Raw genomic sequence first — 23,710 nt, 5'->3', positions numbered from 1 at the left:
GGAGGAAGAAGAAGAAGAGCCTTGAGGGTGCCTCAAAAGGGTGGCTTTGGTCTTCAAAAACCATAAATTATTAGGATCAGTGCTCCATTTATAGATGAAAAAAGGTTCTTCACCATTTGGGTAAAGAAAGTTTTGCATGACATGAGTTTGTAGATAACCTAATCGAATATGTTATTGCCCTAATTTCACATCACTTATAGGGTAAATTCTCTCTCTCTCTCTCTCTCTTAATACATATATTTTTCCATTCTAAAGCATGTATCCACACAGATCACTGTGTAATAAATTCCTTACGATAAAGTGAAAGGAGAATATCATGCTAGTTAAGTAGCATTGGAATAATGGAAAAAATTGGATGCATGGCATACAGTAGAACAACTGTAAATCCGTATACCATTTGAAATTCGATTGGGAACATTTAGACATGAACTGTAATTTGAGAGAGGATCTGACCATTGAGAAAGTAGTAAAATACCAATTTAATTATCATTAAGTTAAGCTTCAAAAAAGGGCTTAGGTAAGTCTGAGATGGGTCCGGGTTCGTGTTCCACTTGGTTTATCTATAAAGTGTGTATAGAATTCTAAGGCTCATGACATGGATTATTATCACTAGGGATGGCAGTGGGCCGAGGGGAAACAAGACTCCTCCCTGTTTTGATTGGGGATGGAGGACATGAAATGAAGAATGGATCGAGGATAAGGGTTAAAATCAAAACCCATGCAGGGATAGAGGCGGGGATGGACTTACTCTTGCTCCTGCCCTACTCTTTCCTCTAACGAGCCACATATGCTCTCATTTCTCTCATATCCTTCTTCTCCTTACTCTAACGGTGAAAGGCGGCAATGGTGGGAAGATTAGAAAAACGGAGCTCCACACTGTCTCGCCCCCTTTAGACCGGAGATGAAGGACATAAAACGGAGAATGAATGAATGGAAGATGGAGGTTAAAATCAAAACTTGTGCGGAGATGGAGGGCAAAATTTTGGTACAGGGCAGGGGGTGATGACCTTGTCCTCTGCACCCATCCTAATTCACTTCCATCCTTAATTATGACTAAAGAAATGTGAAACCCATTTTTGAGTTTGCATATGGGATGAGATTGAGATAATGCTTAAACTGGATTCACCCCCAAGTACCCAGACTGTTGTGTGCGCAATTAGCAAAACTTTGTTTAAAACAGATTTTCCATAAAAATTATAAAATACAAAACATTAGAGAAACTCTGTTTTCTGGATTGTGGGCAATTTTGTTTTTTCCTTTTTTGGAGAAATGTTTAGAACACTAAAAGCTACATTTTTTTGGAGATACTTTCTGAAAAACTATAATATTGATCCATTTTGAGAAATAACATCCAACTTGATCAAAAAATCACCTCAGGCTCAGGGAAAGGTCCAGCTCAGATCCAACCCTATCAACCTAATCTTGAAATAACAAATTATCCAACTTCCTAAACGAAGAAATGCCAAAGTCTTAAACGAAATGACCAAAATACCCTTTAGGTTTTGTTCCGTATATTTTGAAAAAAAAAATGTTTATTATTGTTTTACCATTCTGTCCTTACTCTTACCGTGCAATGGCCCGTACGTGTGAAATCTGAATGTGTTAAGGTCAGAATATTTGTGCATTAAGCACCTGATCACCCTCGATCTTGGGGAACAGGCTTGTCAGTTGTAGGCATAGTGACAAATATTCCGAGATTTATGAAAAAATTTCATGATAATATTGCGAGAAATTGCCTGAAAGTTTAAAATGATAACTTTTGTGAGATTTATGAAAAAATATAAATACCGTGATTTAATTTTATTAATATTTTCTTATAAAATTAATTTTTTATTGCCAAGATTTTGCCGATAAAAAGCAAAATTTATTAAAAAAATTCAATTTCTTGAGAGTTTTTGGAAAACGAGATTTTTGCCGATAAAAACGTTTGTCAGCATGGTTGTAGGGCCCATGGCCTCATGGAAGGCAATCAGGTGCTTAATGCACAAATTTTGTGCCATACAATTGCACCCGATCCGGACTCAACCTAAATGAGGAAAGTGGTAAAAAACTAAAAATTGTAAAAAAAAATCTTTTCATGATCTCCATGTCGGTATGTTAGCAAACCCCTGCTGTATTTTGATAACCTCAGGCCTGTCCTCTATAAATAAGACAGAGTTGATCTTCTTCTGGGTTTTTTTTCTTAATCCTCATCTCTGAAAAAAAAAAAAACATCTTTTCCAACTGTCTCTTCTCTCTTGTCCATCTCAGAGATCTCTTTCTCAGTCTTCACCTTCTCTTCTCTCCTGGCCCTCATAAACGTTGCCTCTCTCTCTACAACCATTGGTGCTCTCTTGTTTTTGGTTTTCTCTTCTTTGACGTTTAACAAGAGAAGAAGGTCAAGAAAACAAGTGTAGATTGAAGGGAGAACAGGAAGTGTATGTGTTGTCCTTTTTCGTTTATTGACAAAACAGGAGGTTTCTCTTTCAGTTTTCTTTTCAATGAACTGTTAATCCTCTCTTTTCTCATTGAAAGATACATAGCACACTGGGTTTTGCTTCTTTTCTTGTGTTCCTTTCTACTATTTTGTTATTACATTTATTTTATGGCATTCTTTTGAAAAAAACTCACGTTGATTTCCTCTGTTTTATTTTGATCTCTCTCTATCTTTTTCCTTTTGGCAACACAATTTTCATTGTATTTTCTAGTTTCTAAACTTTAGATTGAGAATCATGCTCCCTTCTTCTTTTCTCTTAGAAACTATCATATAAAAAAAAAAGAACTATTTCATGTTTGTTTCTAGCAATATCTGCTGCTCATAGATTAGCCTATAATATTGTTTTGGAACTTCAGAAATTAAATATCTTTTCTAATTCCTATTCCCTCAAACTTCTCTGTCATTTCTCCGTGTTAAAGATCACAGCTGCGCATCTGCTTATCTTTGTTTCTGGGATTTCTAGATAAAGAAGAAGAAACTCAGCCTTTATAATTCTAGCTCTGTTAGTTGTTGGCAATGGAGTTTGCTTTCCTATTTAACCATATAAATGTTCTGGTCGTTCTTCTTGTGCTCTGTGCTCCTTGTAAGTTCATTCAGAGCCCTATGGACTTTGGCCCCTCAAGCTTCCTGCTGGCCACCCCAACTTCCTCTATTGATTTTGGAAGGATGCACTTCAACTCCCCTGCTGCAGTCTTGAGACCAACATCCCCCAAAGAGATCTCCCTCCTGTTGAAGTTCCTGTATGGGTCTTCCTTCAGCAAGGTGACTGTGGCTGCTAGAGGGGCAGGCCACTCCATTCATGGTCAGGCTCAGGCCCTCAATGGCATTGCGATTGAGATGGAGTCTCTGCCTAACTCCATAGAGATACATAGAAGCAGTGGAGAGAATGGGTACTCTTATGCAGATGTCAGTGGGGGTGCCCTATGGATTGATCTCTTGAAAGAGTGTCTCAAGATGGGTCTAGCCCCAACATCTTGGACGGATTACCTCTATCTCACGATTGGTGGTACCCTGTCTAATGGTGGTATTAGCGGTCAGACATTCAAAAAAGGCCCCCAAGTCACTAATGTTCTTCAGTTGGATGTGGTCACAGGTAAAAACCCGCCATTAAGAAAGAAAAAGGGATTTGTTTTTCTTTTCTGTTTTAGGTGATTGGGAATTAATGGCGTGTCTTGAAACAGGCAAAGGAGAGCTTGTAACTTGCTCTGCCACCCAAAACTCAGAGCTTTTTTATGCAGTTTTGGGAGGTTTAGGTCAGTTTGGTATCATCACAAGAGCTAGAATAGTGCTTGAAGAGGCTCCTCATAAGGTAACTTTGATCTTCATTTTGTTTCCATATAAGCTCTCTCTCTCTCTCAGGTGGGTAGATGGGATTGATGGTCTGTTTAAGTGTGGCGTGTTGGATTGGTGATGGGATTCTTTTGGTGGCTTTTAGGTGAAATGGGTGAGAGTATTTTATGATGATTTTGATAAGTTTAAAAGAGACCAGGAGCTATTGGTGACCTCAATGGAGGACATGGTGGACTACGTGGAAGGTTTTATTGTTTTGAACGAGCAGTCTCTGTTGAGCTCCTTTGTTGCTTTCCCAGCCAATTTGGATTCGCGTCCAAGCCTTCACGGGGACAGCTCAGACATCTACTACTGCATTGAGTTTGCTGTTTATTGTCACCAAAACAAGGGATCCAATGCCGAAAAGGTACGCTCGTCATTCAGTTCAAAGTTGGATATATATAAAAATTGGAAATGATAAAAAATGGATATGGAAATCATTCTAGTGTGCAACATGGACCCAGCTGTTATGAAATGGATCTATAGAATGGACCAAAACATTTTCATCTACCTCCATTTGAAAACCATTGGGAAGGTTCTTCCATGGGTTTTTTGGGGACCTTTCTTGAGACCTTGTACAAGGATAAGTGGGACCTCAATGCATATGAAAATCCTATTAACAATACGTCAATAACAAGAAAAAGAAAAGTAAATAAAGATAAAAAATTAAAATGACTCACTTTTTTTCATTTTGATTAGTAAAGGGTCAACATATTCATTTTTTTTACTAGGATAAATTTGTTGTGAATTTAGATTATTACATTATGGTTGAAGCATGATTTTATCATTTGGGAAGGCCAGTTGAGAAAAAGACCCGCCTTAGTGGCATAGGAAGATGACAAAGCTTACATTTATGCCATTATGACAAAGGTTGCAACATTTGCAGTGTGGACCTTTTCCCTCACTGACCATGTATATTGTATTCTATGTATTCTGGGGAGCTATTTTCTTTCTTTTTTTTATATGCTTTATTACCATTTCCCGGCTGGTATTTGGGAGAACTTGCTTACTTACTGGAGTTGATGTGGTCTGATTCAAAAAGGGAATTATCTTTCTTTCAACTTCCATCTCCAAATTTTGGTCTCAAAAGGAAAACTGAAGCATCTGGTCACCTTGGTTTATGGGTATTTGGAGTTTCTCTATGATGGTAATTTTGTTAAACGCGAGTTTAGTATTTGTCCGGAAAACTTCTGTCGTGCGTAGAAATACCAGTCAATAAAAAAAAGTAATTTTTTTCTGGATAGCTATATTTGTAATGTAACTATGAAAAACTAAATTTACAAGTTCTTTTGGCTCGCATGTTTTTTTCTTTGTGATAGAATAAAATAACGAAGAATTCACAGTCAATAGTAAAACATTAAAAAAACAGGAAACTTAGTTTTATATTTCTTCTGTAATTCTGTTTGCTGGCTACTATTTTCTCTCCATTGTCTCTGTGGGAACTACAGATAGAAGAAGTATTGGGGCGGCTGAGCCACATCCCTTCGCTTGTGTATAGTGTGGAGGTTTCCTACTTCGATTTCCTGAACCGTGTGAGGATGGAGGAGAAGAATCTGAGGGGGAGGGGGCTCTGGGACGTTCCACACCCATGGCTCAATATGTTTGTGCCTCCCTCATCAATCACCCAGTTCAAGGACCTCCTGCTGGAGAACATCTCACCCAAAACCTTTGAGGGTCCTGTACTCATCTACCCAATCAGGGCAGACAAGTAAGAGAAAACTCTCTCTCTCTCTCTCTCTCTCTCTCTCTATATATATATATATATATATATATATATATATATATATATATAGATACGGTATTTTGGTGGGGTTTGCTGCTTCCTTTCTAATATTGTAGTCTTCTGGTAGGTACTAAAAAAAGTAATTTATTGGCCTTTTTCTGTTAAAATAAATTTTCCATGCCCAAAAAACTATTTCCTTGTATTTTGCTATAGAGAACTACGTTTTTAGTTTGCGTGTCGTTTTATTTTGAATTTTATATTATTCTGTGGTACTTTAGGTGAATCAAACAATGTTTGTCTTTGGGGAATTATTTTGCTTCTTTTCTAATTTGTCTTTACTAGGAAAAAAAATTTATTGGTTTTGTTTCTGTTAAAAATTGCTTTTCCATGGCTAACATAAAAAAGAGAACTGTTTCCATGTTTTTTTATTTAGAGAACCTCGTTTCTAGTTTGTCTGTCTTTACCTTTTTTATTTTTGGAATTTTATATTGCTTCTTCGGTGAAACTGAAATGGCAAAAAAATGTTTTTCTTTGGGAATTATTTGGGTGCCAAATTTTCGGTGGGTTGCACGCCACCAACTGATCCAAATAGTGACACAATCTTTGTTGAACGGCATTCAGGTCCCTTGTGGTACCTGGGCCACCGTTTGGTCCTTTTCTATTTGTGCAGTAACTGTGTGGAGTGGACCACTCTCCCCCGCCCTGCCTTCTCTCTCTCTCTTCTCACTTTAAGGCCCTGTTTGAAAACTAGTAGCTGGGATGGAAAGTGGACAAATCCAGGATTTGGCAGCTACCACCTCCTAAAGATGGTAGCTGTCAATTTCATGTTTTAGTGTAAATACAATGCCACTTGGCTTTCCATCCCAAATGCCAGTTACCAGTTTCCAAACAGCCATCAGATGGTACTTTGACCAACTTTTTGGCAAATGCATTAACTCCTATCTCAATTTCTAGATTCCAAACAGGCCCCAAAAAGAAAAAAGAGGTGAAGTGGCTGCCATTAGTATGCTACTATGCCATCTACCATATAAAACCCAAAATCCTGCATTGCTTATCTTTTTGTCAGGATAAAAGAAGACAAGCTCTGCCTCTGGCACAGTCTGCTCATGTACAAATAACAATATCCTCAGTGAAACAGAAAAAAAAAAAACGAGACAGGATCAGGTCAGTCCTTTGAATGCCGATGATCTCAAGATGAACGGCATCTGAATGGTTTAAAAATGAACCACTCACAATGAGCCTTATTCACTGTTTGAGGGTTGGCTTTCATTTTTAAGATGAACGGCATCCAAGGAGGCTCTGACCTGATCCTCTCTCAAAAAAACAACCTTTTGGATATTGAAACTGTTACAGTACCATTGTTCGAGCAGATCAACCCCTGAGAATTCCTGCTCTGGCAGAAATAAATACTCAAGCAAATGTCACAATCTCACTTTCTTCTCAATGTTGCTATTCTCTCCGAAATCTTTACTCCTTACTTTTAAACCAACTTAAAAAGCTTTTTACTGTGTATAAAAATAAAGGGTGGTGGGGTGTTAAAAATAAGATTCTTACTGTCGATAAAAAGATTCATATTTCGAACTATACGCTATTGTTGTACCATGCAAAGTTAAACTCATGAAATCTTTGAAATTCCATCATTGTTTTTAAGAGGATTTTGGAAAATCTTCTGTAAAGCGACACATACAACTGTGATTATGTACTATGGGGCATATAATAACAAAATCTTTCGAAAGTTTTGCACTCATTTAATGGGAAACAACTTAAGAGTAAAAAAGAAGAGAAAGGACTGAAGTAAAATCTTTCTTTCTCTGCAGGTGGAATGGGAACATGTCGGTTGTTGTTCCAGAAACGGACAGGAGTGACAGCGTGCTTTACATAGTGGGAGTCCTGCGCTCTGCGGCGGCAGAGTGTGTGGCTGCGACGCCGTGCCTGAGGCAGATCGCGCGGCAGAACCAGAGGGTGACCGAGTCTGCCACGGGAGGCCTCTCTGCCAAGCAGTACCTGCCCTCCTACGCGAGCCAGAGGCAGTGGATGGACCATTTCGGGGAGGTCGGGTGGCAGAGGTTCTCCGCGAGGAAGGCGAGGTTCGACCCGCTCAACATGCTGGCACCCGGCCAGAGGATCTTCGACAGGAAGCCCGGGAGAACGATGGATGTCGCCTGAGAGAGAGAGATTTGATTTCGGGGAAAATATGAAGTTGGCGTCGAAGAAAATCGGGAATTCTGAAGTTGGTGTCTAAGAAAATGGGGAATTCTGAAGTTGGTGTCGAAGAAATCGAGAAAATGGGGGGAATAGGAGTTGGGGGAATTTCGGGGTATCACTGTTTTGTTTTTCAAAATTTCCTTTTTCTTTTTTCTTATTCTTTTCGATATATGGGTCGAAGAGATCCTGGAGAGAATCTGCCTTCTGTTGTTTTTGCTTTTATTCAGGACAGTAATGGCACAGAGAGAGAGAGAGAGTGGTCAGAGCCTTTTTGTCCTTTTGTAAGCTTCTTCGTTTCTATAATAACTTTTCTCTTAACGCTTCCCGGAAGACCCGTGAGAGATTTTTCGTATCAGATTTTGTACTTAAAGTGCAAAATCCTAATCCCCCCTTTGATATATGAGAGAATCCCTTTTTCTTTATGTTCTCCTTTTCACCTTTCTCTCTCCCCAATTTCGTGGCTCCAATTTAGAAGAAGGTCCTGTTCTCGAGAGTGATCAGGTCTAAGTGAGTCTTTGGATGCCGTAGATCATGGAGATGGAGGGCACCAGACTCATCTAAAAGAATGGCCTTTACATAGATGGTCCGAGTCTTTTGATGCTGTTCATTTTCATGATGAATGTCATCCAGGTGCCTTGGACGGTTTTTCTGTCCAAGTCTCCTTGGACCTGATCCGCTCTCCCTGTTCTCTTTTGCCCTTTTCTTTCTTCCAGTCCATGAGTGAACTCATGGACTCTAATTTCCTCTCTCTCTGCATTTTGTACGCCCAACCTGATTAACTAAATGGGCCTGAAGGCCTGGCCGAGGCCTGAGTAAACCCTATTATAACTTTTCCTGGCTCATGATACGCCGTGGTTTGAGTCAGGCCTGTTGGGCCTGAAAAGATCTCAAGACGTGAAAACTCTGAAACTCTCTTATACACCGAGAGATTAAAGGTTTTTTTATTATATAGAATTGGTTTTCACAGCTTTACAAATACATAACATGATAACATAAAAATACAGTTAACAAAGATATACTTAACACAAGTTGGAACCACGTTAGGAGACCTCACAATAGATCACGTTTCTTTCCTTTTATGTTTTCTGAATTGACCCAGATTCTGTTGGCAACTTTCTATACTGGATTAAACTCTTTCTTCATTAGCTAACGTCAATTCTGGATGACAGACGTGATCAACTTTAAAATTTGAAAAATGATGGGTTTGTTGGAACTGCAATATGAAGTCAACAGTCCAGCCTTGCTGGACTCTGAGAAGGAGTCTTGAGTGGCCTTAACATGCCCCAACAAGGGCAGCTTTTGGTTGAACACGTTGAGCTTTTCTCCAAAAATAGCGAAGCTAAAGGTTTAGAGCCGAAGAAATGAATCAGACTTCATGATGGCCTCAAATCTATTTCCACATGCTTAGTATGTGCATTAAATATGTGATTAGCGGCGAGGTATAGATCTCCAAGATTGTCACACCATAGAGTCATAGGAGTGTGATCAACAAAACTAAGTTCCCGCAATAATGCCTTTAACCAGGAAAGATCTGCAACTGCACACACAAGATATTTATATTCGGCCTCAGTGTTTGTGTTGCTTGCAAGAGGACCAGGATCAAACCCTCCTGTAGACTTTCGATCATCAAGGCACCTATTAGAATGTGTTTTGCTGACCAATGAGTCAATGTCGGAACGAATAGTGCAGTAAAGGAAAACATCTTGGAATAGTGGAGAGTTATCATGAGTTAATGTGGAGAAGGAGCTAAGAGGAATAGAGACAGGCTTGGCATCGACTATTGATGCTTTGCCAAGATGTGAGACCTTCAGTAAGATTGCATGAAAAATTAAGCCATTTTTTTGGTGAAAAATCAAATATTTATTTTTTTAAAGTATTTTGTCATAATTTTTTTTTGCAAATGTTTTCTAGCACTAAGGAAGATCAAACAATTTTACAAAAGTTTCATTTCATTCATGTATTCATTACTGATTACAAAATTCAATGGGTGAATTAATACTGAGTTTTACAAAATTATAATCAATTACATTTCTGATAAAATTCTAAAATATATAACACTCATAAGAAAAGAAGGGTTCATGATCCAGCTTCAAAGATACTCAAGTTATGCGCATATGTCACCGCCAAACCCATCTACTCATGATTTTTTGAAGAAAAAAATGAGCAAAAGTGAAACAAACTACAAGCTTTAGTAAGTAACATGATCACCAACTACTCAATAGCGAACATGGGTAGGTCATCAAGCCAAACTGGACTCCAACTAAGTCTATGACTAATAACGAGTCTCAAATCCTGACTCGATAAGACCTCTAACTTGAGAGGTCAAACAAACAACTCAACATAACCTAAATGCATGCATGTAAAATTTTCTTTTCATTTACTTAGATTCATTTATTGCTCTCTACCAATGCACATTACAATTTTTCTTAGTTCTCACTTTCATTATTATCTCTACGAGGACACCACTGCCTCGGGTCGCTATAGGCTTGTCGGTCGATATGGATGTGTGCATTCATGAGTGATTTAATATTTTATTTTAAACCCCACAAAAACAGAGGCCGCCAACACCAATGTACAAAATCCTTCGTCAAGGAGTTTCTTACCTTAGAAAATAGTTGTAGTGCACTACCGCTAGCGTACATAGCTAGACCCACACAAAAAAAAATCTTGTCCCCTAAGCCACCGTGGTCAGGGACTGGTCCACCCTAGTGACCAAAGCGAGGCCCACAAAAGTGACATGCCACCGTCAGCTGAGAAAGAGTCTGTCAGCAACTCGGCACAATCTCACGGGGTTGAGTGCAAGCTCACTCTCAAGGCAAGTGAAAAGTCACTCAAGGTGACAAGTTACCCCATCTTTCAGGGCATAACCAAAACATGTGTATCATGTTTATTTTAATTTCTGATTCATTATCAATTCTTAATCTCTCAAGTACCCTTTAGGTACTTATGGCCTTGCCAAATAAGACACACTAAAATTTATTTTTACAATATCATTTTTCTTGAGATAGTGCAAACATCTCGTTGAACTCTAAATAAGTTATTACTGTACCTAGCGAGTAAACTCTCACTTGGAAAATTCATTTCCCAAAGTTCATACCTAAAAAAATAAAAAAAAATTGAGGATATTCATAAATTCACAATTTACGAATTCCAAATCTCATACACAACACCCAGGCCCTTGTACAGGTTAATTGTTCTTTCTTCTTTATTTTAAATATTTTCTTTATTTCTAAGTCTAATTCATTATTCAAGGCTTTAGAACAACTAAAAATATAGTTTTTAGTTTTCTATCTTTCCTCTCTTCTTCTTTTTTTCTTTTTTTCTACTATTTATTTATATAATATTATATATATATATATATTGCTTTAATATTATTATTTTTTAATAGCCTTAAGGGTTAAATGCATGTTCATCTCTAGATTTACTTATTTGTATCTAGATAGATTATTCGAAACATACCTAATTCACCTTTTTTTTCAAGCTAACTTTTTTTTTTGTTATCATTATTATATATATATAATTCTTTTTATTTTTTTATACGCATGAAATATATGGAAATCGGGCATGAAAAATATTCATTCCAAGTGCAACATGACAGAATTATTCAACCATGCCAAACAATTATTTTTATCTGCATGTAGGGCACAAAAGCAAGAACGCTTCTTTTTATAACTATGATTGGCAGTACAGTCTTTCTGTATTTTGAATTAGCAGCAGGCCTATTTTGTAAATGGGATCAACATATAAAGTGTAGATAGTTTTTTCACTTTTGTATCGAGCTAAAATTTTAATTTTTTTGACCACTGATTGTCGAATTATGGTTCAGACCAGAAAACTGGTTATGGACTTGGGTTTTCCCTACTTGGGATAGATCAATTAAAGACAATCTCAAATAAGGTTGAAGTTTATTGTTTCTGTCGTTAGGCAGAATATAAAAATTGTAGATATACTTGTTAGCGGTCCAACAAAATAAAAATTAAGATTTTCCGAGTATGGATGACTCAGAAACAGACTAAACAGTGGGCTAGACTGATACGGACCTAAACAGTCACCCATGTTGTTGTCCTATCTGTTCTCGATCTAACACAATAAAAATCAGAATTTTTTGAGTTTGGAAGACCCAGATACAGACTAAATGGTGGGATGAACTGACATAACCCTGGACAGTAACCTGAGTGGTTGTCCTCTCTGTTCCAGTATATTTTTTACAGTGATAAATCTAAAATTTGGAAAAGCGTAAAACAAAAAGATTATCAAAGAGTTTGATAGCTTTTCAATGAGCTAAACCACAAAAATTTTTTACTTCAGAAGACAGAGTTATGACCAAAATATCGACAGTGGGTCTTTCTAGATGAAATTTTAAGTTACACCAACACATTTATAAAATAATACAAATAAAAAATTATATTATTTTGATTTTAGTTTTAAGGTTTATAGTTTGACCTACACAAAAACACTTCTAAAAGTATTTTCTACAATGTGAAGTTTCCTTCCTCCTTAATTAACCCAACTTTAGTTAGTCCAAATCAAACAAGTATTGCGAAACTAAGCCAAAAATAAAAAATTATATATACATAGTTATGTATATTGCACATTTTTTTCCTTGATTATCTAGCATAACATTTCATCAAGACAAAATTTTATCCAGTCTACAAAGCTAGAGAAAATCACAGATTTTACAGTGATTGAAATCTTTTTTTCTTTTTACAAAGCCTAACTCACAACAGGCCTAACACATGCTACTACCGCATAGAAGGGGTTGGCACCTACCTTGATTCACAAAGTCTGACAAGTATAATCCCTAGGCGTTACTAAACACACCTTCTAGTGTGACTCTCCGACAGTTTTTCTCCTTAAAATCGTCTAGAATAAAAACACAATAAAAAAAAGACAATTTTTTTTGAAAAAATCATCACCTAAGAATGAAAAAAATACAAGAAAAAATAAAGACGGAAGAGCCGACTTACCCAGGTCAACTAGGCTTCACCCTTAGGCTGGGTGTCTCCAAAAATCTCTACCAACTGAATTCTTTAGCTGGCTGACTTTATCAACTGCACCAACTATGGCTGGAAAGGTGAGTAGTACCGTCCCTCCAAAGATCTGAAAGTTTTAATACAAAAAAAAATGGGTTGATGCTGAGGGGAAGACAGAGTGAAGGAGTGAGCGAGAGAGTGAGAGAGGGCTGGACATTCCATCACTCCCCTCTTTTCCTCTCTATCGTAACTTTTTTCTTTACCCCCATAAATACCTGACCTCAAGATCTAACATGACTTGATTATATGAGTCAATTAGGGTTGACCCTAACCAGACCCGGTAGTTGCTCCATACTGACCAATGTTTGTTGGCCCCGTACCCATTTTGAACTTGTATCTAGACTTTGAAAAAGCTGGGACCATAATGTGTGAACACCTGGTCCCAGAGAGAGAGAGAGAGAGAGAGAGAGAGAGAGAGAGAGAGAGACTGCCTTTTTCTACTACACATGCGCTTTCCAAAATTCAGAAAGATATAGTGTCAAAAGCATAAAAAAAAATCAAAGAAAATATTCCATCTTTTTATTCTGATTTCATGCATGTCACTAACAAACCTTTTGTAGGGATACAAAAAGACAAGTTATGAGAGGGTGATAGTTAGGGTTCCTAGGGCTTCACTTCCCCTTCAAGATATGGTTCTGTTGCAACAAAGGGAATTTTTGGGCATAAAATTTGAGATTTTGTGGAAATGATTGGCTTTGTGTGTAGGATAAAGAGGGGGCATTGGGGATCTGTAGGGTATAGGTAGGATCGGTTCCATGGGACAAAAAGCCTTTCTCAGAGGTCTTTACTTGGTTGGGACAGAACAAAAAAGGACCCTACCGACTTGGTGGATAATTTAACTACTAGGGGGTGGTGTAACATGAATTAGATATTTACAACACTATCAGGTAGTGAATGGATGAGGTTTGCTGACCCAGATCAGACCTATGTCCTGTCGGTTCCGGGAGGGAAGCCAAACTAATTAAACAAATTGATAAAAAATAAGGTGTAATTGACTATAAAACACAGTGGCGCAGTGGAAGCTCGCTGTGCTCAAATCCCACAGATCTCTGGTTCGAATTCTGGCTCCAATACATGCAAAATTTTCCTCCTGCTTGTGGTGTTAAATATTTGATATGAATGGCTCACTTTTTCAGAAATTACTCAAATAACCACCTATGTTACTTTTTATTCACCTAAATCTAGTAACCTCTTGAAAATGAAAGTTTTAAACCTTCTTTTTCTTTAAATTATTGATGGCCCAGTAAAACTCTCCTGAGAGAGAAAGAGTGTACATCAAGGGCAAATAGCAGCTAAACGTGATAAAAATGTAATTTTACATTGCAAACTAACAGTTTTCTAACTCGGCAGCTAAGAGTAGGGCTGCACAACGAGCCGAGCTAACTAGGGCTCTTGTCGTTTAAATGCAGTTCAAACTCGTCCGAGTAAGCAAACGAGCCAAGCTTGATCAGGCATACTAGTTCGATTAAAACTCGACTAGCAAAGTCATATAGTGTCTACCTGGTCAGGGTCTGCCTAACCCCAAGCTTATCATTATAAAAAAAAACGAGTATAGTTGTTGCTATTGGCTTCCTTATCTAAATTATGGCAAAAAATTTCACCAAAATCAAATTTGGCTGTAATCTTTGGTAGCAGGGAAACCAGTGTAGAGAGATACAACAACAACTACGCCTTCATCCCAAAACAATTGGAGTCAGCGATATGAACCAAAAAGAAATTCATTTTGGGTCTTTCACATGAATCCTTTTCCTCCAATCACTTCTATCCAATGCCATGTCCTCGGTGAGGTTCAAAGCATTCATATCCTTTCCTATCATCTCCAAGTCTTCCTAGGCCTACCCCGACCTCTTTTAACTATTATATTTTTCCATTTCTCCAACCTTCTAATTGGAGCATCATTAGGCCTTCACCGAATATGTCCAAACCACCGTAAACGATTCTCTCTCATCTTATTTTCAATGGGTGCAACGCCTACCTTCTTGCGTATCTCCTTGTTCCGAATCTTATCTTTTATTGTATTTCTACACATCCATCTAAGCATTCACATCTCAACTACACTCATTTTTTGAATATGATGTTTCTTGGCAGCCCAACATTCCGTACCATATAGCACTGGTACGCGAGTGGAACTAACCAAACAGGGCTTGTTGGGGCTCAACTCATTTACCAGTGGATTTAGCTCGTGTCCATGTTTAGTCGAGCAGAGCTTGAGCTTGGCATGTCCCAGAATAAGACGAGCCGATCAGGAGCCGACTCGTATAAAAACATTCTATGTTATTTATGCATATTTTTATATATCAATTAAAGTATATATTTTTGCATATTACACTTAATAGTTCATGCTTACATTTTTCATTCGTCCTTCTTTTGCATTCTTTTATTCATGCATTAAACTTAAAATATATATCATACATAAAAGATCTAACTGTTTTTAGTGAAATGTGAGGAAAAAAGTTGGTCCACCAATATTCCCCGTTGAGAAACCTGAGATCGTTGCGTATCTGATGTACAATGCTGAACCATGACTTTGGCAAAAGGATCGTAATAAAGTGATGACTTTTTGCAATCGTAGTGCAATGCAGTGCGTGGCTTTTTTTTGCATTGATGATGATGGTGATATGGTGAACGAGATTGCTTCCATTTGGTTGGTTTGCATCAACTTACCAATTACATCTCTTTTGATTTTTGATTTGTTGGTTGCATATCTCTCTCTCTCTCTCTCACACACAGAAGCTAGTTTCTTAGCAGTGAAGGATGAGAGTGCATCAGAGGTGTTCGGTCGAATTTTGATTGAGAAATGCTGTAGCATCTCCCACCGTCTATTGGACCCAATTTTATCCAGGTGTTGGGGGCCAATCATAAAGGTATGGATGGCATCATTCGGCTATTATGGTGGTGGTTGAGCACCATCATTAACAGTAGGGATATTGTTGGAGCGCTTTTCCTCCCTGATTCGGCAGATCAACTTATCTACTCTCGTGAAGGCTCCACTTACGATCTCGTAAGACGACTCGTGAATGTCAACTGGTTTGTCCAAATGGGTGGGTGTCTTTTTTTGCCATGAGACTGTAAGTTATTTGTACTGCTTGCTTGGGTTTTACCTGGACGAACTTGATGATTTTTTATTTATTTATTTATGCGAAAAAATCACTCCCAGGAACAGGAACAGAGACCTAGCTGCGATGGTTCTGCCTACAGTAGTTGCGGTCACTCGGGCTGATTGATATTTGAGGCCACCGCTCAAGGCTTCAAATGAATATATATATATATATATAACCTTATATTTCATATGTTGAGGGCTTCCAATAAAACATGGCACATGCATATACCTCATGTTGAGGTCCTCCAATTAAAAAATATGAAGAAATAAGGGCTCACATATTAGCTGAACACTACAAGAAAAATGCTAATTAGCGATGAAAATTTACGATGGATTAACGAGAAAAAACTATCTATCACTAACATTTGAAATATTTGCAGAATTACCGACATAAAAAATTCCATCGCGAATCCATCGCTAATTAACGACAGATTCGCGACGAAAAAATTATGTCTCAAACTCCGTTGCAATTTAGCGACAGAAAGTTTTTCGTCGTTAATTCGCGACAAAATTTTTTTCGTCACTAAATTCCAATACAAGAAAAACATTAATTAGCGACAGAACTTTGCGATGAAAAACTTTTGTTGCAAACTCTGTCCCAACTTAGCGGCGGATGAGCGACAAAATTTTTTCATCGCGAATCCGTCGCTAATTAGCGACGGAATAACGACGGATTTTTTCTGTAGCTAATTTCGTCGCTACTTTTCGATTTAAACCAACCCATCTAGGGTGCGAAATTCTACTTTTCGATAAAAAAACCTTACTCACTTTCCTATTTTCTCTCGGCGTGTAGGTTTCTACAGTGAAAGAAAAAAGATGAAGGGTGCAATTGTCTGATCCGTCGGGACGACTCTGAGGAGGTCGCCCGCCTCCTCCTCTGCTCAGCACTGATGCTTGTCCTCCTCGGGGAGCGCCCCCGAGCAAAAGGTGGCGGTGTTGGGGGCGGCGGGAGGTATCGGGGAGCCACTCGCCCTCCTCATGAAGCTCAACCCCCTTGTCTCCAGCCTCGCTCTCTACGATATCACCGAAACCCCCAGCGTTGCCGTCGATGTCAGCGACATCAACTCCAGGGCTCAGGTCGTCGGCCTCTTCTTCCCTTTCCCCCTACTCTTCTTTCTTCACGATCTTTTTGGTGTTTCCTGAGATAAGATTGCAGATCTCATTTTTTTTGGGTGTCTTACGTTTTGGGAGAAAGATGTGTTTAGGTGATTGGGTACATGGGTGAGGATCAACTAGGGAAAGCATTGGAGGATTCCGATGTGGTCATCATCCCGACCGGCGTCCCCCGCAAGCCCGTGATGACACACGATGATCTCTTCAACATCAATGCTGGAATCGTTAAGTCCCTCGCCACCGCGATCGCCAAGTACTGCCCAAACATGAGTTTTTTGTGGTCTTTGTACGATCACCCCCATCGATCTGGTTTTTGCGCTCTTTATTTTCTTACCAAAATGCAATTTTTCATAGCTTATCCCATTTTTTCTTGGATAAATTGGTAATTGCGAAGGCACCATCGATTTTCACTACATTTTAAGCACCGACCACTGTATGGATCATCTAAAATCCTTGCTCAGAAAATGACCCTTGCTGTAAACACCCTTTTTGGTAATACCCTTTTCCTTTTGCATCTTATGCAACTGAGAAATGATGTGCTTGGATTCTTTTTAACAGGCACTGTGTCACATCAGACAAGTAGCACTTGTGACAAGTGGCGAAATTGTTTTTGGTGGGGGTCGTCAGTCGGCCGTTTTTAGGACCTTCAGTCAAATATTGAGCAGGTAAACCATTCTATTTAACATGAATTCATGTTTGTCTTCTTGATGATTTCTTAGGTTTATTGTCTCCCTCATTTACAATGAATTGTTTGTAGAGGATTCAATGATGCTGTGAATGAGTTTGCTGATGATGGATGGTCTTTAATGAGTAGTGATGGGGTGGAGGATGTGACTATTGTTGTGAATGCTTCTCCTAGCCAACTTCTGGGTGGTCACCTTAATTCTTCCACGACACTCTGTAATTCTGGTAGTGGTATCCTTTGTGCAAAGGCATCCATGTTGCTTCAGATTTTATTTTAGTCTGCCTTCTATGTCTGCATTTAATATATGAATTAGATGATCATCTAATTTCAACTTGAGCATTTAGTTTTTTCTTTTGTGCTTATTTAATCTTCTACTTTCCATTATTTTGTTGTGATACTTGCAATACCAATGTTAGGTTAAGTTATTAGAGTTGCTTTGACTGTCTTGGCTTCCTTTCTATTTTTCAGATATATGGGTCTACTTTTACCGTACTCTGATGGGTTTAATTTATGTTGTGTAGAATGTGCCCCCAGCATTGCTTGTTCGATTTCTCAGAGAACACCGTTCAGAGTGGGCTGATTGTGGTGTTGATGCTTTCTCTGCTGCCTCTCTCAAGGATAGCCCTTATGCTATTCCTGGTTCCAGGTTTGGAGGTTTTTCTGGTGGGCAGGTTGCTTTACCTAGAGACATGTATTTGTTACAGGTTGGTGTCTGTCAAGTGTTTCCATTGTTGTCAAAAGAATGTTGCATGGTGGTGCATTTTTTTTCTTGTAAATAATTGATTTCATGTTCTTTGTTTGCGGCTTTGCAGTGGAGTTGATGAGAATGCAGTTGGGGCATGTGCACAACTTGTGTTTGCTCCTATTGACGAGTTATTTGCTGATGATGCTCCATTGCTTCCTTCTGGTTTTCGTGTTATTCTATTGGAGTCAAAAGCAGTCGAGTAGATTTCTTTTTGTTGCGCTTGTTTTGTCGATTTCAGGTTTTTATGCTTATGTGTGCATGCATGTGAGGGAGTTATTGTTACCTCAAATGCCTTCTCTGTTTCAGGATATACACACTACTAACCGGACACTTGATTTGGCATATGCACTTGAAGTGGGCTTTGGTGTGACCCGACCCTCTAGTGAAACAACTGCAAATGAATATAACCTAAGATCGGTGCTTACAATATCATTTCTTCTTGTGTATCCTATAAGAACAAAACTATTCATGATTCATTTTCATAACAATGTCAAATTATCTATGGACAAGCATTAGACATGGAAAACTTTATCATGAATATCACTGCCTTCTGTTGAAATAGTTGGTGTTATATTTCAAATTTTTTAAAATTTTTTTTTTAACTTTTGTGACGGATTAGTGATGGATATTATCCATAGCAAAACTAAATTTGTCGCTTATTTAGCGACGAATTTGCGACAAAACTGATATGTCGTTAATTAGCGATGGAATAAAAACATATCAGTTTTGTCACTATTTAGCGATCAGGATTATGCGATGAACTATTTTGTCGCTAATTCGTCGCTAAACACGTTAGCGACGGAAAAAGTCCATCGCTAATCCACATTTTTTTTATAGTGAAAATCCCAAAAGGAGGTGGGCAGTGTGCACCTGACCCAACCTAACAAATAAGGTGAACCCCCTTATTTATTTATTTTTTCTCACGTCTAACACCATAGATGTGATCTACATGTTTTGTTTAGTGAAAACCGGCACTTGGATAGTTGAAATCCAAAGTTTTTTCCGCTGCTTCAAAAATCAACAGCAAACATATTTTTTTGTCAAAAAAAACATGATCCCAGAGTTGATTCCTACTAAATCGAGCATACTTAACACAACTATGAGGTTAGATTGCGTTAAAACAACCTGCATCATGATATTCAAACTAGATTGTAGGTACAATCTATTGTACCAAATATAAACCTTTATATACACGTGTGCATACACGCATGCATCCACATTTGTTTCCACCCTTTACTGGCTCGGCCTCCGATTGTACCCCAATTCAGATTAATCTAATTCGTTTGCACTTTTTATGTGCAAAAAACCCTGTTTCCCACCTTTTCCCTATAGACCCAGTACTACCGACTGCAACTCGGATTTGGATTCAACTTGGCTTTGTCAAACAAAGCGCATTCTATTCTGGTTGCCAAATTCTCTTTTGTGAATTTGTTTGTCAGGCTTCCATATTCTGAATTAAGTTTGAATCCTGATTTGCATATTCAGTATTGTTAATAAATGACAAAAGTATCAGCAGTGTTTTGGATAATATCGTGAAAAATACGACATTATAGTCATTATTTTCAACATCCAAAAATATTGAAATATTGCCCACAGGGGCTCTACCTTTATGGCTAGAGATGATTGTGGTTTGTCACCTGACATGAAACCACCATGATTCAAAACTCAGCAAGGAAGAAGGCATGTGAGGAGGAAAAAAAAAAGGACAGAATGTCCTTTGCTGTGCAATCATATTACATAAAATGTAATGCCACGCATTGCATCATTTGTGCATTATATTTATGACTAGGGTTATCAACTGGTCGGGTTTGGTTCGGACCCAGGTGGAACCAAACTTATCGGGTCTGGACCTGGGTCTAATCGGGTCTATTATAAGAGAAATCATGCCCAGACCTGATAAGAACTACATGAACCAGACCCGGACCATACCTGGTAAAATAATATTTTTTATCATTTTTACATAGAAAATTAAAGGGTCTTAATTGGAACTCGGGTCAGGCCCGAGTCTGGTATAAAATTTGACAAACTATACCTGGGTCCATGTCTTAATCAGACCTTCGAGACCAGACCCGGGTCTTATTATTTGTCACCATACCGGGACCCTATAGGGTTGGGTCCGACACCCCTATTTGTGACTGCACCTGATCCCACCTCATAGGGACCTCAAGGGTTTTACTACCTGGGTTTTCCCTTGGCCTACCCCCAAAAAAAATATATATATATTGAAATATTTTTAAATATCATGTGTCACAATTTCACTACTATATTTACATTTATATGGGCACAATATCAATAAAAAATATAGGCTATTTTACTATTATTTAATGCTTTAATTGTTTTTCCTCATATTTATGATCAAGAGCTACACATCTATCTTTGTAATCCTTCAGGCTTATCTTTGTAAACCGTTTGCCCGACTTGTAAGAATGACCATAGTGACAAAAGTTAAAACCGGCAAAATATCGGCAGCCAAAATCTTGTGGAAAAAATAACTTTTTCGAAAAAAACTCGCATTTTTTGGCAAAATATAGGCAGTAAAAAATATATTAGACATATATAAAAATAATTTTTATAAAGAATTACACATAAAAACTTAAAAATAAAAACAGATGATTTTTTAAGATAAATAGCCGATAAAAACTTAAATAGTGTCGTTAAAATGCGATATTTATGTTTCTACCAAAAAATAGCGAGATTTTGAAAATATCGCAAGAAATTGCCGTTTTTATCTTTCAGGTAATTTCTCTCGATATTGACTGGAGTCACTTGACACTGCTCAATTCTCCCAACACCCAAACAACAACAAAGGCGTCCACAGATCTATGCTCCCCAATGCAGTGAGGAGAAGACTCCGAGCCAGCAAGAAGACTCTCTCCCTCCTGCAACAACAGGAAGAAGAAGAAGGATGTCTCCTCCTATCGATGCGCCAACTCTACCAGATTCACGCCCACATCATAACGAGCGGCCGCTCCTCCGACAAGTTCTCCCTCAGCAAGATCATCTCCCTCTCCGCCACCTCCCCCGCCGGCGACCTCGACTACTCCCTCTCCCTCTTCCGCCGCATCCCCCACCCCAACACCTTCATGTGGAACACCATCATTAAGGGTTGCCTCGAAAAAGACCGACCCAACTTGGCGTTCTCCCTCTACAGGCAGATGATGGACGGTGGTGATCGCCCCAACAACTACACTTTCTCTTTCCTCCTCAGGTCGGTCGTGGGCATTCGTGGAGTTTTCGAAGGGAAGTGCGTTCATGGTCAGATTGTTAAGCTCGGGTGGGCTTCTTATGATTTCGTGCAGAACGGTTTGATTCACGCGTACGTGGTTCTTGGCCTTGTGGACGACGCCCGCCAAGTGTTTGATGAAAGCTCTGAGAGAGACGTTGTTTCTTGGACCGCGATTGTTAACGGCTACGCGAAAGCCGGGCGGATCGAGACCGCGCGCCTCTTGTTTGATAAAATGCCTGAGAAGAATGTTGTTTCTTGGAGCACGATGATCGCTTGTTACGCGCAGGGAGGCATGGCGAATGAAGCGCTGGAGATGTTCTGTGAAATGCAGCTCGCAGGGTTGAGGCCGAACCATGCGGCGATCGTCAGTGCGTTGTGTGCTTGTGCGCAATTGGGAGCGTTGGAGCAAGGGAAGTGGATCCATTCTTACGTAGGTAGGCAGGGGATGGGGTTCGACTGCGCGCTAGGGACGGCTTTGATCGACATGTATGCAAAGTGTGGGTGTATAAACATTGCCCACCAAGTTTTCGCTCAGATGCCTGAGAGAGATGTATTTGCGTGGACGTCGATGATATCTGGTTTCGCGATGCATGGGCATGGCGAGTGCGCGATCGAGCTGTTTGTGGAGATGCAGGGGAGTGAGGTGAGGCCGAATGAAATCACCTTCATAGGTGTGTTGAGTGCGTGCGGGCAGGTTGGTCTGGAGGAATATGGTCGGCGGTGTTTCGAGAACATGAGCCGTATTTTTAACATTGTGCCTGGAATTGAGCATTACGGATGCATGGTGAATCTGTATGGCCGGGCAGGGATGCTGGAAGAGGCAAAGGAGCTCGTCCTGACGATGCCGGTGAAGCCTGATGCTTACGTCTTGGGAGCTCTGCTTGGTGCTGCTAAGGTGCATGGTGATGTTGAGCTAGCAGAAGAGATGGCTAGGAAGCTGGGTGACTTGGGACTTGATCATGGTGGCGTTCATGTTCTTCTCTCTAACATGTATGCTTCTGCTCAGAGGTGGGAGGATGTGGCCAGAGTAAGGAAGGGGATGGAAGAGAAGAAGGTCAGGAAGACACCAGGATGCAGTTTGATTGAAGTGGATGGTGAAGTTATTGAGTTTGTTGCAGGGGATAAATCCCATGCATTCATGAAGGAGATAGAATCACTGTTGCATGGAATGGACAAGCAGTTGAAGTCACTAGGATACGTTGTGGACATGAACCAATTCATTGTTGATGTAGAATTTTTTATAGGAAGATGAGGAAAGTTGTAATTTATATTCTTGCAATGAGAGAGAGAGAGAGAGAGAGCATATGCTGTGTCACGAATAGCTCTAATATTTCAACAATATTGGAATATTTTCACTGATATTTTTCAAGATAAAATATCTCGATGTTGTTGCTTCGTTTAGTTTATCTTGTTTTTGTGGCGATGGTATCTTGAGATTATTGTAAAATTCTAAATTTGACATTTTCTTGGTTGCCCATATTTCATCTTTTTTTCTTCATAATTTTTTGTGGGATGTTTTTTCTGTTTCTAGAGAAACCCAAACCTTCTAAACATCTTCCAATATATTTGCTTCAGCGACTAGTATCATATGGCATTTTCTTAATCATCCAACTGAATCTATACTGGCCGTCCACATTCTCACTTATTACCCTATATGATTAGGGAGGATCAGATGTAATGTGATTGCACACTTTTAGTGTGCTGCTGCATCACCTTTCATCTTTGGGATACAGGGGTCCAAGAGCAGATGGTGGTGTAAAAATCTCTATAAAAAGAGATTTTGTGTATAAACACAATGCTAGAAGCACGAAGTGTGCACAAAGGTGAACTCTCACAAGTGCACAAAGGCACGGATACACATGCACAAAGGCATAAAAAATATCAACTTCAATATATTGAGTTTCAAAAGGGGCTTTACAAAAGCATAAAAAACACTAAAGGGGATCACCCCTATTTATAAGCATTGGAGACATGGAAGGGGGGGGGGGGGCTCCAATACATATGTTGGAGTCCCTCCAACGGTTAGAAATCTAACCGTTGGAGGGGGGTCCAACATGTGTATTGAGGGCCCCCTC

The 23,710-nt window shown here is 39.1% G+C and overlaps 1 protein-coding gene and 1 pseudogene across 3 annotated transcripts; both read left to right on the top strand.

The window, feature by feature from the left end:
* The first annotated feature begins 2,210 nt into the window (after positions 1 to 2,210).
* LOC149832491 (cytokinin dehydrogenase 3-like) lies at positions 2,211 to 8,055 on the top strand. 2 transcript variants are annotated; one of them, XM_090012482.1, is made up of 6 exons: positions 2,211 to 2,417; positions 2,896 to 3,569; positions 3,658 to 3,785; positions 3,912 to 4,172; positions 5,254 to 5,513; positions 7,346 to 8,055. In XM_090012482.1, exons 2-6 carry the CDS (start codon positions 2,993 to 2,995, stop codon positions 7,692 to 7,694), a joined length of 1,575 nt encoding a protein of 524 aa, XP_089868608.1. In that variant the 5' UTR covers positions 2,211 to 2,417; positions 2,896 to 2,992; the 3' UTR covers positions 7,695 to 8,055. The 2 variants fall into 2 exon arrangements, with proteins under 2 accessions (XP_089868608.1, XP_089868607.1); XM_090012481.1 differs by having other exon boundaries at positions 2,211 to 3,569.
* Positions 8,056 to 21,246: 13,191 nt separating this feature from the next.
* Positions 21,247 to 23,011, top strand: LOC149832490 (pentatricopeptide repeat-containing protein At5g66520 pseudogene; annotated as a pseudogene). Its single transcript, XR_016433108.1, has one exon. The product of XR_016433108.1 is annotated as a pentatricopeptide repeat-containing protein At5g66520 pseudogene (transcript).
* Positions 23,012 to 23,710: the final 699 nt, after the last annotated feature.

The sequence above is a fragment of the Nuphar pumila genome, chromosome 7, assembly GCF_984573655.1.
Source record: "Nuphar pumila chromosome 7, dmNupPumi1.hap1.1, whole genome shotgun sequence".
Lineage (NCBI taxonomy): Eukaryota > Viridiplantae > Streptophyta > Magnoliopsida > Nymphaeales > Nymphaeaceae > Nuphar > Nuphar pumila.
Note: the sequence above shows the minus strand (reverse complement) of the source record. Positions and strands in the feature narration are given on the sequence as shown.